This window comes from Nematolebias whitei, chromosome 2 (assembly GCF_014905685.2).
Source record: "Nematolebias whitei isolate Nwh7 chromosome 2, NemWhi1, whole genome shotgun sequence".
Taxonomy (NCBI): domain Eukaryota; kingdom Metazoa; phylum Chordata; class Actinopteri; order Cyprinodontiformes; family Rivulidae; genus Nematolebias; species Nematolebias whitei.
This window is the reverse complement of record NC_056499.1, coordinates 62087024-62102120: the sequence shown is the minus strand read 5'-3', so window position 1 is coordinate 62102120 and position 15097 is coordinate 62087024. Positions and strand designations below refer to the sequence as shown.

The 15097-nt window shown below is 41.8% G+C and overlaps 1 protein-coding gene across 1 annotated transcript in view; it reads left to right on the top strand.

The window, feature by feature from the left end:
- The window catches only part of psmd13 (proteasome 26S subunit, non-ATPase 13), a 133344-nt gene extending 122325 nt beyond the window's left edge, over positions 1-11019 (top strand). The window contains exons 14-15 of the mRNA XM_037695225.1: positions 10529-10731; positions 10987-11019. Coding sequence (XP_037551153.1) covers positions 10529-10731; positions 10987-11019 — 236 coding nt within the window. The remainder of the gene's footprint in view (positions 1-10528; positions 10732-10986) is intronic.
- The last annotated feature ends 4078 nt before the right edge of the window (positions 11020-15097 follow it).

The window sequence follows — 15097 nt, the reverse complement described above, 5'->3', positions numbered from 1 at the left end:
TGGAGGTGTCATTTAAAACTTCCAAACGAGGGCCAATCAAGGTTAACGATGCAGCTAAGCGTACTAATGCACACAATCCCACAGAATCCTGAGGGATATGTGTTAGTAAACGTCTACCACCACAATAATAATACAGATCAGCGCGAGCCACCTTACCGACACGGGTGTTGTCAGAGACAATTTGTTGCGTGATATTACACCATTCATCCTTTCGACCTTCCCTTGAGACTGGGGATGGTACACGGTTCCAAAAGCATGTTTTAGGCCTAACATTTTTTCCACAGCCTGCAGATCTGTGTTTTTAAAATGTGTGCCATTGTCTGATCTGATTTTTCCTGGGAAACCGTGTCTGGGGATATAATGGTTAATCAGAAACTTCACCACTGTTTTGCTGTCTTCTCTTCTTGCAGGTATGGCTTCTGGCCACCCTGTAAATGCGTCAACACACATCAATACATATCTGAACCCTTTAACAGGTTCCAACATATCAGTGTAATCTAGAATCAACTCCTGTCCCGGTCGGTGCAGGAGAGGAAAAGAACCTCGTTCAGGTTTTACTGTAGGTCGAATGTTGTACTTTAAACAAACGTTACAGGTGTCAACATATGCTGTTACCATATCTTTTAGATGAGGGTGCCACCATTGTTGAAGATTCCTTAGCATTTGTCTGCATCCCACGTGTGCTAATCCATGTGCTTCCTGAAATACTGCCTGTTTTAAAGTCATAGGCAAGATCCACTTCTGATTCGGTCCTATCCATACTTTAAACTCCCCTTTTTTCTGACCTCCTCTGTTAAACCATAATGTCTTTTCCTCTGGGGAGGCTGTAGTCTGAGCCTCTGCTACCTTTTTCTCATCCCAATGATTCATTTTCTGACATTCCTCTTCCACTGTCACCATCTGGACTCTTGGCAAATAGCCAGCAGCTATCTTGGCTGCTCTGTCAGCTTGCCTGTTTCCTTCCGCTGTGTCTGATTGTGTAACATCATGACCTTTGCACTTCACAACTGCCACTTTTGCTGGCCACATCAAACTGTCAGCTAAATCCTTAATGAGTTCCTCATGTTTAATTGGTTTGTTACCTGCTGTTCGAAAACCTGCTCTTTTCCACTGTGGTAATTGCACATGAACTACACCATAAGCATATGCTGAGTCTGTGTACACTGTAACCTCTTTTCCTTTGCTCATTTTCAAAGCCTCAACGACTGCCTGAATTTCAGCTTTTTGAGCTGACTGATGACCTTCTAGCTGCCCTGAGCTCAGTACCTCGTACTCATCACCATTCTGCTGTACCACAGCAAATCCTGATCTCAAAGACCCATCCTCAAGTCTGAAGCAGCAACCATCTGTGTAGAGTATATTTGAATGTGGTATGAGTTCAGTCTGTAAATCAGGTCTAATGCGTTCCTCCACGTACACTTTTTGCACACAATCATGTGCCTGTGTTGTTTGCATACCATCTGCCATGTTTATGCCTTCATGAAGAAACAATAAATTCGGTTCTGATAGGATGTTGCTCATGCGTCTTTGCTTTAAGGATGTCATTGTAAAGAGCTCAGAATTAACATACGCTACTATGTTGTGTGTCGTTAGGATGTGTAGTGGGTGTCCCATGACGATGTGTGCTGTTTTTGAAACAATCCTTGCCAGACCTGCCGCTGCCTGTGTACATGTTGGATGACGCTTCTCAGTACCATCCAACATCACACTTGCGTACATCAACACCTGTCTACCACCCCCCTTTTTCTGAAACAGAACACCATTAACAGTGTTTTCTGCTTCAGAAACATCAAGAAAAAACGGGGCGGAGTAGTCAGGCAGAGCCAAATCAGCTGCTCTGGACAAGAGTTGCTTCAGTTTAATAAACACATGCTCTGCATCTGTGTTCCACACAAGTGTTGCTTTCAGGTTTCTGTTACCTTGATCTTTTACCATCTGTCTGAGTGGAGTGGTGAGTTCACTATAATCAGGTATATAGTGTCTGCTGTACCCAGTTAAACCTAAAAAGGATAACATGTCTTGTACAGTGGTGGGTTTTGGATGATGTAGTATAGACGCCCTGTGTTCTGGTGAAAGTGTTGTACCATTAGCAGAGACCAACCTACCGAGGAAAGAGACCTGTGTACGAACTGCTTGAAGTTTAGATTTACTAACTTTAAAACCTGCATCATGCAGGTGAAGCAGGACAGCCTGAGTGGCTGTAAGACAGTCATGTGCTGTTTCAGAGGCTATCAGTAAATCATCCACATATTGGACCAAAGTTGTGCCTCTGGGGAGTGGAAGCTGTACAAGAATATTCTTTAAAACATGATTGAAAATGCCTGGCGATAATGCAAAACCCTGAGGCAAGCGAGTGTATCTGTACTGGCAACCGTTAAATGTAAATGAGAAAATGTCACGCAATTCCTCTGATAAGGGCAGGCAATAAAAGGCGTTAGCCAAATCAATGCAGGTCATCCACTTCTGGTTCGGAGTCAGTTGGGTCAGTGCAACATAGGGATTTGGTACTGGTGACGTAGGTGTCTTAAGTATGGCGTTGATCGACCTAAGATCATGTACCATTCTGTACTTTCCAGTCCCCGCCTTCTCAACAGGTAGAATGGGAGTATTCCAGTCTGAATGTGAGTGTTCGAGGACCCCTGCTCTCAGCAACCCTTGGACTGTGCCAGTCAAACCTTGTTCAGCCTCAGGTCTATGAGAATACTGATACAACCATATAGGTTCGTTGTGGGTCAGTTCAAAAGAGATTGGGGGGCATTTAACATGACCTACATCCTCAGGTCCCTGAGACCAGAGAGATGCAGGAAGTGTATCTAACATATGAGGAACATCTGAATGGTCAGTTTTTTCTCTGCCATGGTCTCTGGAGATCACCTCATGGTCTAGCTTACCTACATCATGAACAGCTAAGTCAATGCTATAGCAGTCGGTTGATGATGAGTAAGCGAGCTGAGGTATTTGTGTTGGGACCCAATCTGTGGCAGAGACAGCAGCCTTCACCATTGGGCCCAAGTCTTTAGCCTGATGTGTGGGAGCTAAAGCTAATGAGACGTGTGGGATCGCTTCAGACGACATCATGTACCACTCCAATTGAGATGGTGTGAGGGTGACGTGAGAAGCCACGCCTTGTGGACCTACTATAAGCCGGTCTGATATTAATGGCCACTCAGTGTCCTGCAAGTGCTGAGCAAAATGCTCCCTGTAACAATCATCAGAATCACGGTCATAAAAGAGAGTGACATGTAATGGATCTAGAGGTGGGACATAGGGACGCAGAGCATCAAGCCATGGCCTCCACAACAAGTAGGCAGAGTAAAGTCCAGTGTGTTCAGGTGTCTCGGGGCACAGCAACGCCCAGTAGATGTCAGCTACTTCCTCATGTATCGGCTGTACCAAGCACTGTGATGACAAAGAGGAGGAAGAAGCAGAACAAGTCCAGGTCACACCACTTGGTAAAGTAACACGTAAACCAGTTTGTTCACACATTATTGTTGCACCAAGTTTTTTTAACAAGTCTCTTCCAAGCAGGTTGACAGGTACACGTGTGGACAGAACAAATGGATGTGTCACTGTTTGAAGTCCTGCTGTTACTACGAGAGGTTCAGTTAGAGACAGTTTTTGTTGCACCCCAGCGAAACCGATCACAGACACAATGTCCGCACTGGCATGTTCATCAAATCCCTGCTCATTGAGGGTTGAATAGGTAGCTCCAGTGTCCACGAGGAATGATAGGTCTTTATTCATGACCCTCATCTTCACCATAGGGTCTGCTCCTCCCCCTATGGTGTGATTACTCTGTGGGGTGTGTCATTGCTGGTAGTATCCACCTGGTGGCGCCCAAGGTGGATCCTGCTGGCCAGAGGTAGGTGTCGGTGGCGCCATCTGGTGGCTGGGAGCTGAGTAGTGATGTGCTCCTCCTCTTTGGGCGTTGGCCTGCTTGTGATTACAATCCCGCGCCCAATGACCTGGTTTGTGACAGTAGTGGCAGACATCTTGTGCTCTGCCTCCCTGCGTGTACCCCCGACCGAAACCTCTGCCCCGAGACCCCCCTCTTTCTCCCCACTGCCCTCTGGGCCGTCCCCGAGGATATACAACAGGAAGCGGGGGTTGGGCGGTTACAGGACACTGATAAGCAGCTTCAGAACACTGAAAAACATTGTCAGCTTGTACCATCTGTTTTGACTCTTTTTTAGATTGAACTACATCCCTAGCCTGTTTCAATTGTAGCTTTAAGAGCTGCGTTTGCATATCTTTCAGTTCAGAGGAAGTTTTAGTCTCCTCATCAGCCACACATTGCAGATGATGAATAAGATGCCGTTCCCACTGGGCAGCATCTGCTGTGGGCAAATCAGGGTTAATTTTCATTGCCTTACTGACTGCTGCGGGCACACCATCAAGTATTGCTTGTCTAAAAAAATACTTTTGATTATCCCCCTGACCATGGCAGTGTGTTCTGTCATACCAATCCTGTTTACACACATCTAAATATGCAGTGGGGTTCTGACCAGGCTTCCAGGTGAACTTAGGAACCCCTGTACCTTCTGGAAGGGGATAAGCCTGTCTGAGAGCGGCGGCAAATCTCTGATACTGCAACAACATGCAAGTTGAGTCAGGTATGTTACAATTCCACCCAGCAGCTCTCTCTATCTCATCCATCCTAGTAGAAGTTACACACCTTCCCAACAGCGCCCTCATGTCTCCCACAGCTAAATTAATACCTTTAGTTAAGGAGTCCACTACATTCAACCACTTACTTCCTCCTTCTGTGAGGGGAGGGAGTTTGTCCACTAACGCCTGCACATCACCTAGCACAAGAGGTTTATAACGTATCTGATTTCCTGCCTGCAGAAGGGGAAAAGAACCAGTACTTAACGATGGATCCACGTTTTCAACAGGGATAGAAGCGTGATCTTGTGGTGGAAGAGCTGCCGACAAATCAGAAGTAATTCGTATTGCTTGTGGCCAAAAAGGATTCTGTACGCGTGTCTGGGGCGTGGCAGGCAATTGGTGAGTACAGGTGAGCGGGTTTTGAGACAACCTTGCACGATTCTTCCAACCCTGCAGACCCACGAGCACGCCCTCTCCATCATGAGAGCTGTCAGAGGGAGATGCTGAGGGTGCAAAGAAGGAAGAAGTGTGCGAATCAGGGTGTCCTGTGGGATTAGCAGACTGACTCCACCCATCTTTAATTACCCATTGCTGCGTGTTCTTTGTGTCCCCTCCACCCTCGGTTTGGAATGGTGTACTGATGGACTGTGTAAAACACGGCTTCATTTCTGGTGCCACAAGGGGTTTTGTTTTAACTGGGATGGGTGACTCCACCCTCAGCTGCGAGAGGGTGGCAGTGACCTCCCCCACCTGTAACCTTCCATCTGTTATGTGATATATAGGGTACATTCCTGTGGGGGGATGTGCTGACTGATTGCTGCTTGAGTTATAAGGAGGGGGAGCTGAACTACCCACTTCCTCACTCTTTGTTTTAGGCTGTTCTATTAGCTGCTGTTTTTTCAACAAATGGGACGCGCCCTGTGCCACAAAGACCAATTTCAACCACTCTTTTCTTTCATATTTAACCTCCCTCATTAACTTTCTGTATTTACCTTTCTGCAGGGCGTTTGCCTCTCTTTTTTGCTTGTCAAACTTATCCTCATCTCTCGAGCTTTCTTTAATCTTTTCCCACATTAAAGATATCACATCCTGTCCCTCTTGAGCATTATTTTCTATTTTTTGTAATTTTTGCACGAGAGCTTTTTTTTTTAGCTTTTTATTATATTCCAACATCGCTAGTGCTTGTCCCACAACGTCAACTTGCTCCTTTACCGGTTTAAAACTTTCCTGCTCGCACTTTTGTAACATGACACGCTGCGCCTCTGTGTCCATTCTCACAGGAAATTTTGACACACACCACACTTCTTTGTTTTATTGTCACTGGAAAATTCTGGAACTTTTTTAGACTCTGGAACTTTTTTTTTTTTTTTACACATTCATACTGTGGTCTTATATTTGACAAAGACACAAAAAACAAAATAAACAAACAAGATACTGACCACTTATTTCAACATTCACGCGAGTCACAGACGCCAGAAATATCACAATGGTCACCCTTAAAACTGTTGTTGTTGTTTTTTTTAAAACAAAATGTGTTGACTTCCCTTTTAATATCTTAGAAGACAGCAATTAGTTGTGAACCTGTGACTTCTTTTACTCACCACAGATCATAAGTTATTTTATTCAACAAATCTAATTATTAGTGCTGATTTTATTTTAATCTATTCGGTGCGTGCGTCGTATTTAATTAATTACTATTCCACCCAGTCCCGCACTTACTTAATGAACTTCCAATTTTTAAGTAAGTTTAAATTAACACTGTTTTCAATTAGCCACCAACCTAACAAGTTTACAGTTCAACTTAGTCTCAGAGTTACAGGGATGACGGCGAATAAATGATTTATCCTACAACCCCACCCCCTCTGGTCCAGAGCCCCGTCGGACTCTGGTTGGCTCGACTATTGCGTGATTTATCTGGGACTGGTTTTATTAAGTTATCTTACTTTTATCTTATTCTTACAGTCGACGTAAACTTCTCTATTTAAAACTATTTATTTGGGAGTCACACACACTAAGCAAATTTGCCTATAGTAAGCCCAATTTACAGATTTCGTAATCAACAGGCTCTGCTTACCTTTTCTTTATGGCGCGCCGTAGATCAGTGTGAAGGACTCGGTAACTGTTTTTCAAATCTCGGTGGGACCTCCATTTTGTTGTGTTTTTTCTTTTATTTCTCCACCCGAGCTCTGCTGTCACCGGTCATCCTGCAGGAGGAGTCAAGACACGCACTCAGAATACAGCAAACGCACCTTCAAGTTTACGAATATTTATTAAGCAAAGAAAGTCAGAAAGTCACAGATTCACAAGCATAAACAGTGGATTAGTTAATTGCAGTCATTATTTTAACATATAATTAATTGGATGCGCATCCATTAATCTATACGATACAACCTTGTTAAGGAGGAATCTGAAGTCGACCGTCTCTGCTCCATTCTGGCTGACTGCTTCGAGGAGAAACCGCACTTTCCTTTGTTTAAAAACAGGGCGTTCCTTCACACAGCAAAACTAACTTTTCACCGCGTTCTAAGCCTGCTGTCATGGGATTGGCCAGTTTCAAACCAATCAGAAATGTGAGATATCGTGTTACATGATGTAAACCGGAACAGAAATCAATCTGTGGGAGCCTCTTCAAAGTAAAACAGGAAGTGGGTCAATTTCAAAGTAAAACAAGAAGTGGGAGACAGATTCAACAAGGAACACAATCTTATTTCACAACAGAAGCTGAAATTGTGAGTTTCAAGTCTAGAAAAAGTTAAGGCGCGGCAGACGATCGATTGTGTTTGGTTTTTATGAGACCGCTCCATGTGAAAATAGCTGTGTTCTGTGAGTGGAGTGGGGTTGCCAGGTCTCAAGATAAGATAATTCTTACTCCTGAAGTGCAACGGTCGTATTTTGTCACCTGACAACAAAGAGTGTGTTTGTGTGTATTTGTGTGTTTGTGTGTGTGTGTGTGGTGGGGGGGGGGTTCAAAGACAAGGTGTGAGGATTGTGCAGTAAGTGAAAAAATGTGTGTGGAAAGATAACGCTGAATGAGTGAGTAAAATATCTAGTTGTGGGGAATATTTGTTATAATGTAGTTTTTGTTGACAGTACAACAGAAAATAACAAATGAGACTAATTGAACATGTTGTGGAATTTGTGACCTAGTTTAGTTTAGTTTATTATTTTTTTTAATATGTAAGGGGAAGGGAAATGTGTGTATGTATGTGTATGCATGTATATATATATATATATATATATATATATATATATGTATGTATGTATGTATACATATATATATATATATATATATATATATAGCATGAAACAACATGTCAGACTTTTTGTTTTACATATTCAAGGGAGTGAGTAGAAGTATAAACTTATCAAAATTCCCACTCCTTAACCACTTACATAATCTTACATTCATTACATGTATAATACATACATACAGTATAACAACTAAACCCACATTTATCCATCAATATAGTATCTATTTAATCCAAAAAAGTTCAATCTGGTCCTCTGGACATTCAAAAAAACAAAAGCAAAACAAAGCAAAAAAAATTCTAGAAACGTTTCGTCTCTCATCCAAGAGACTTCCTCAGTCTGAGGTGCTGTTTTCCATGTCCAGAGGACCAGATTGAACTTTTTTGGATTTTTCTACCTGGATTATTGAGCATGCATCAAGATAGTATCTATTTAAGTTAACTATAGTAGATGTACAATTATTATTCCTTTAACTTCACCAATAACAAAAGCATCAATAACAAAAACAACAAAAACAACAACAACAACAACAACAATAATAATAATAATAAATTAATAATATTATTATACATTATATCCAGCAATAATCATATGTTTATATGATAATTTGAACAGTTTCATGTTTGGACATTGTTTAAGTTCAATATTCAAATTATTCTACAGTTTGACTCCACTTACTGATACACAAAAGTTTTTTCTAGTAGTTCTGAATTAGCATATTTTAAACTGTGATTCCCCCCATAACATATAAATTTGCTCCTTAATTTTAAACAGGTTTTGAATGTTTTCTGGTAATTGTTTATTTTTTGCTTTGTAAAGAATTAGAGCTGTCTGTAGTTTCAATATGTCAATGAACTTTAATAATTTAGATTTTACAAATAGTGTATTAGTGCTTTCTAAATATCCCACCTTATGGATTATTCTTATTGCTCTTTTTTTTGTAGTATTGTTAATGCCTGTAGTGTAGTTTTATAATTATTGCCCCAGATTTCTGCACAATAGCTAAAATAAGGTAAGATTAGTGAACAGTAGAGTACATGTAATGGTTTTTGTTCTATGACCAACTTGGCTTTGTTTAAGAGGGCGATATTTCTTGGGACTTTACTTTGAACATATTTTATGTGTGGTTTCCAGTTGAGTTTATCATCAATAATGACACCAAGAAATTTGTTTTCATGAACTCTTTCAATTTTCACTCCATCTATTTGTATTTGAATTTCTGTATGTGATTGACAGTTCCCAAATAACATTGGCCATGACCTAGAAAAGATGGTGGGTATCAGATTTGAGTTAATGGAGGTTTTAAAATTGGCCTTTAGCTTGAAAAAAAAGAGAAAATAAATAAATAAATAAATAAATAATAAATAAATAAAAATACAAAGGAAGAAGAAAAGGAAAGTAGCAGTGTTTTTGTGGGCAGGCTCCGCACCCTTGGTGTTGCAGGGGTGTTGAACTTGTTTAGGCCACATCAGAATAAATGGTTGCCCTCAAAGGACCAGATATAAATGTAAGGCTGCTATCATACACTACGAGTAGTTGTATAAATGTAGATAAATTTAACTATATGTAATATAAAATAGAATACAACTACTCCTTAAAGTTAAAAAACGCTGATTTTATTTATTTAACTTACAAATATCACATATATTCTTATATATTTGCATAGATGTAGGAAATATGTCTGCTTGTTGCTTTGCTATAACATAAAAACTTGTCAGGTTATGAAACCCACACTACTCCATGAATTAAGTATCAAACTTGTCAAATGAATAAGGAGAATAACAAGTTATAACATTAACTTTGTTCAAAACTTTGACATAGTGAGGAGGTGGAGAACAAGGAGGATAGCAGGAGGGACACTGAAATATGTACCTTTTCCCTTGGGAGATAGAGACGCGTTGGTTGATAAGCTTCCTAGTATCTCAGCAAGAGGAAGCTTATGGTTATCTGAGCTGGATGGACTCACGAGAGGAATGACTTTGGCACTAGGAGATTTTAGGGCAATTTTAGGACGTTGTGTCACCCCTATGGTGGGACATGAGTTGGAACGAGCCGCCCGCACTGCCACTCAGCCAAACCACACTCCTTTAGCAGTGGTAATTACACAATTAGCCAGACAAATTAAGCGACAGTTCCCTTTGTCTACTCCGGCAGCAATACCAAAATTTGAATGGGACCCTAAGGTCCACCCGAAAAATTACATCACTCAAGCAGTAGAGATTTGGATGAGGCACACAACAGTTAATCCAAAAGGTGAACCGTCTAATCTGACTGAATTGTTCAGAGAAGCAGTTTTGAAGGGAGTACCTGATGAAGTGTCAGAGCTGATGGTGAAAAATCCTGATCTCCCAGGGTGCGAGCATGCTAAGTGGGAAAAACATTTACTACATCATTTGCAGGTGGCACAGGACAAGTTAAAAAAGAAAAAAGATGAAAGAGCTGACCTAGAAAATCAGCTCCTCAAATTACAGCTTCAGGAAGCACAGCAGAAGGTATCAAAGAACAAGGATAAATCTGAGAAAATGATGTTAGCTGCGGGAACAGGGAATGTTTCACAACTTACACACAACAATGTCGCACCTGTGACTAATCAGTATCCTGGAGGAGGAGTTGTCTCCTCTCCATATCCCAATCCCTCTTTTCCCTTCCCGTCTTTTCCATTTGTGTGCAGGTCTGGTGGGACTGGACGTGGAGGAGGTTGGCGTGCTGGTGGTCGTGCACGGGGAGGCATGGCGCGTGGACGAGGGGGCTGGGGTGCACCCGGGAAAAGGAACCTGCAAGATGAAATCTGCTACAACTGTGGGGGACCTGGCCATTGGGCCAGACAGTGCAGAGCCCCACCCATGCAGTGGAGTAAAGGCGGAGGGTCACAAGGTATGATTCCACACAATCCTGCTAACATACCGCCTCCTGCCGGTGGCCAGTACCTGCAGTGGGAAGAAGACGTGTACCAACGATATTGACACACCCCTGAGACCTGGTCAGGTAACATGACATCTGCAGACCCCATGTTATCTTCCAGAGTGGGAGGTCAACCTATGAACTTTCTAGTGGACACAGGAGCCACATATTCGACTATAAACAGCACCCTCATCAACAGTTTAACATCAAAAACTGTGTCTTTGACAGGGTTCTCAGGGAAAGAGCAGAGTCTGCACTTAACAAAACCGTTGACTTTTAACCTAGGGGCCCAGACGTTGCAACATTCTTTTGTCTGCTCCTCATCTACTCCTGTGAACTTACTGGGAAGAGACTTGCTGATCAAGCTGGGAGCTACCATACTGTGTGGTGCAGATGGGCTGACAGTTTCGCTACCAGATGGCTCCATCATGCATTGCAGAGACTCAATCACAGATGGACAATATTTGTTACACCCTGTCACTCCAGAGTACGCAGACATCTATTGGGGCCGGTTGACACATGAACAGTCGAGCTGTCTCCTGAAAACATTCCAGACCTGGAAGCCCTGGCTCATCAGTCTGCGTGCCTACGTTTCTCCTGCTGACCCACCTCACGTCACCCTCTTCTATGACTGGGAACACACAGACTGGTACCAAGAAGCCTTCTCATCTGACCTTGAGGGTAAGACTTGGCAAATTAAAATTGAAAATATTTTCGGCATCGGCAGCTGAATTAACCTTACCCGATTACAGCTGTCCTTTCTTCCTGGATGTCTCTGTAACAAAACACGCAATAAATGGGGTTTTGTTTCAGAGAAAAGGGGGAGAGAGGAAAGTATTACAGTACCTATCACTTATGATGAACAACATGGAAAAAAGACATCCTCCATGCACACAACATGCAGCCGGGATAGCGAAACGTATTAAAAAAACAGCACACATAGTCATGGGCCACGCCCTGCAAGTGCTGACAACACATAGCGTGGTTGCCTATGTGAACTCACAGTGTTTTACGATGACAGCTCTTAGACAACACAGACTATCAAAAATCTTAGAAGCCCCCAACATAACATTCTCACACGAGGGAATAAATATGGCAGATTGTGTTACAGAAGGTAAGCCTCACCGATGTGAAGAGCTGGTGGTCAAGCTGGAGAAAGTGAGGCCAGATTTAGAAGCATCCCCACTTTGGGGAATACAGGTAAGACACTTATTCACAGACGGGTGTTGTTACAGACATCCAACAGAAGGCCTGAAAGCAGGTTATGCAATAGTGGAAAAAACAGATACAGGCTATGAAGTGATAAAAGCAGAACAGCTGGAAGGTGCACCATCTGCACAGAGAGCAGAGGTCAGAGCAGTGGTAGAAGCACTGAAACTAGCAGAGAATCAGAAAGTAAATGTTTACACGGATTCCACCTATGCAGTAGGAGCAGTCCATGTGGAACTTTGTCAATGGATTAAAGCAGGTTTTTTGACAGCAGGAGGAAAAACCATTAAACACGAAGCAGACATGAAAGAGTTAGCAGAGGCTCTTCTGCTGCCCTTGAGAGTGGCAGTAATGAAATGCAAAGGACATGATAACAGTGACTCCTACACAGCTCAGGGAAATCAAGCAGCTGACAACGCAGCAAAAGCCGCAGTAGGATACTCTCCTTTGATGATGACAGTCGCAACAGAGGAAGAGATAAAATACAAACTTACACTTGAACAGGTTACTGAACTTCAAAAGTGGGCGGCACCAGAAGAAAAAGAACATGTGGAGACCAAGGAGGGCGACTGAGAAGGAACAGTGATTGATGTACAGACTTGCTTGCTAGATCATTTGTGTATAAATAGGAGATTTTAAGTTACAACGCTCTTAATAACCAAAGTATTTATCTTTCTTCCTTTGAATGTGTACATGACGGATCTCTTAGGGGGACACCCCTAGACCCAGAAGAACAATGAAAATGTAGTGGATCTGTGTTCTTAAATACATTTGATTTGACAATGACTAAGACTGGACTGGACTGATAAATTAATTAGGTTCCCGTGAATAGAGTGTTTTTAACCACATTTTCACAATAGTCATGTATTGTGAAACTTTTGTTTTTGTTTTACCTAAACAGATCTCCAGAGGAGCTATGGCAGAGCTGAATAACTGATTTTGACTTCCTTTTATTTTTCCAGCTCCATTTATCAGCAAACCCAATGTTTAATTCTGTATTGTGCTGTTTTGAGGACAGGGTGATTAATGAAAATATATTTTCTGCGCATGCGTTTACTAAATTCTTTCCCACAGGCAGGAGGAAATAAGACAAATAAAATCCATCATCTTAACTAAAATTAACATCACCCATGCCAAATATTCACCACTAGACTTTGAAACCTTAACTCTTCTGATTACTCATCTTCACTGCATGTGGTAATCACATATTGCTGTGTTTTCTTGTGAAAAATAACTTTGCTTCTTTCAGGAAGAACCAGAGTAAAGGACTCTGGAGAAATCCATCATATCCTTTTTGAGGTTCAGGTTTGTAAACATAAAAAAAAGAGGATGAAAGTATGAATGGAATGTGGTTTATGTTGTTCTATAAAACCATTATAGTGTAGAAGTAATAATGAAATATTTTATATTGACAAACCCCTTTTTAGTGGTAGAGATAGAAAATACAGTCACATGCCTTAGAGGGCTGAAATTGTGCTATGTTTGGAGATATGTGTTGTACTTTCATCCCCAACAATACAGGTTCTGACGGGTCAGTGACCAGGGCACTGGAGGGATTGAGGACGCTGAGTATACTGGTCGTATGTGGTTGCTGCTGTGTGCCTTGTGCGAGATCACTCGTGGTGCGCTATATCACCTCGACCATCGAGAAAGGGAGCGGGGATAGACCTTCTGGATATCAGATGTTGTCAACCAGCGATCCTTCAAGCCACACGAAATTCGAAGCTCTCCCTGGTGGCATAACCCGAGAACTGCTGACACTGGCTTTATAACCTGTCTCCTAACATGTGTTTTACACCATTTTTCTTTGCTTTAAGTTGATTCTTATACATATTATAATTACATGTGTTACTTTGCTTCCCCTGCTCCCAAATTACTGTTGAGTATTGGTTTGGATATATTTTATCATACTGCTAGCAATAGGAAACTTAGATAAATGCATGTGGCCACATCTTAACTTTTACTGAAACTCTCTCTCTCTCTTTCAGTCTGTGACAACGCGACGGACGATGCCTCTATGAGATGGACCTTAATTGTCCAACCAATTCGTAGTCATTGTTCAGGCCAACAAGTTGTGGTCCTTTTAAAATACAGGCATCCACTGTGCGCTTTGTAACCAACTGACAGTGAAAAACGCAATACAATGTCTAAAAATGTAATTCTCTAAGTTGTACTATATTTATCTTATTAATGGCTCATTTGATTGCTATTGTTATATCATTTAAACAGCAATTTTGTTAAACTTATGACACAGGGTAAGGATGATTGTAAGAGTGCACTGGAACGCCATCTTGGTCGTCGTCACAAGGGGCGTGAGACGTTGTGCTGTTTTTACCCCGCACCACTACACCGTTGCTCTGGGGATTTTTCCGGCACAAGTTCTGGACTTTCGTCAGGGACAGATGTTTGTAGCCAAAGAGGTGGTCCCCTTGGAGGGACCAAAAGGGGGATATGTTGTATAATGTCATCTTTTTTGCTATGCTCTGACATGAAATATTTCTCTGTGTATGGTAAAAAAAACTGCAAAATCATGATGTACGTCATATAAGTTCATGATCTGCGTAACTCCTTGTACAAAGAGGACCAGACTACTGTTATCTTGCCAGAACAGATCACATTCAGCTGGGGCAGTGGGCGAAAAAACAAGACCATGCCAGACCACACCCAGGAACATCAGCTGCCCCAGAGAATAACATCATGATAAGGAAATCCCAATGTAACTGATAAGGCTGTATTTAAACGAAGCAAATACATTTGTATCTCAGACATGTAAAATGGATGTAAGGTGCATGTGAGACGTCTCCCTTCTGGCACTGTGAAGGTAAAATAAATCTTTGTCTGAATTCAGAACCACTTCTCAGGCTGTGTTTTTGACTCTGTCTTCCTTCCACTGAACGATCTCAGGTTGAGGCAGTTTTGAGCTAAGTGTTTGAAAGTTGGTTCTCATGGATTGAAAGACCTCAACACTTCCCACCCTATCATTTCTAATTGATATATATCCAGGTATTATGAAATCCAATTGGGGCTTAAACCAGGTTTCTTGAATGCATATCAGTTGAGGCTTAACTATCAAATCCGAAATTTATTTTTTAAACTCTAAACCATTACTTATTAGACTTCTTGCATTCCA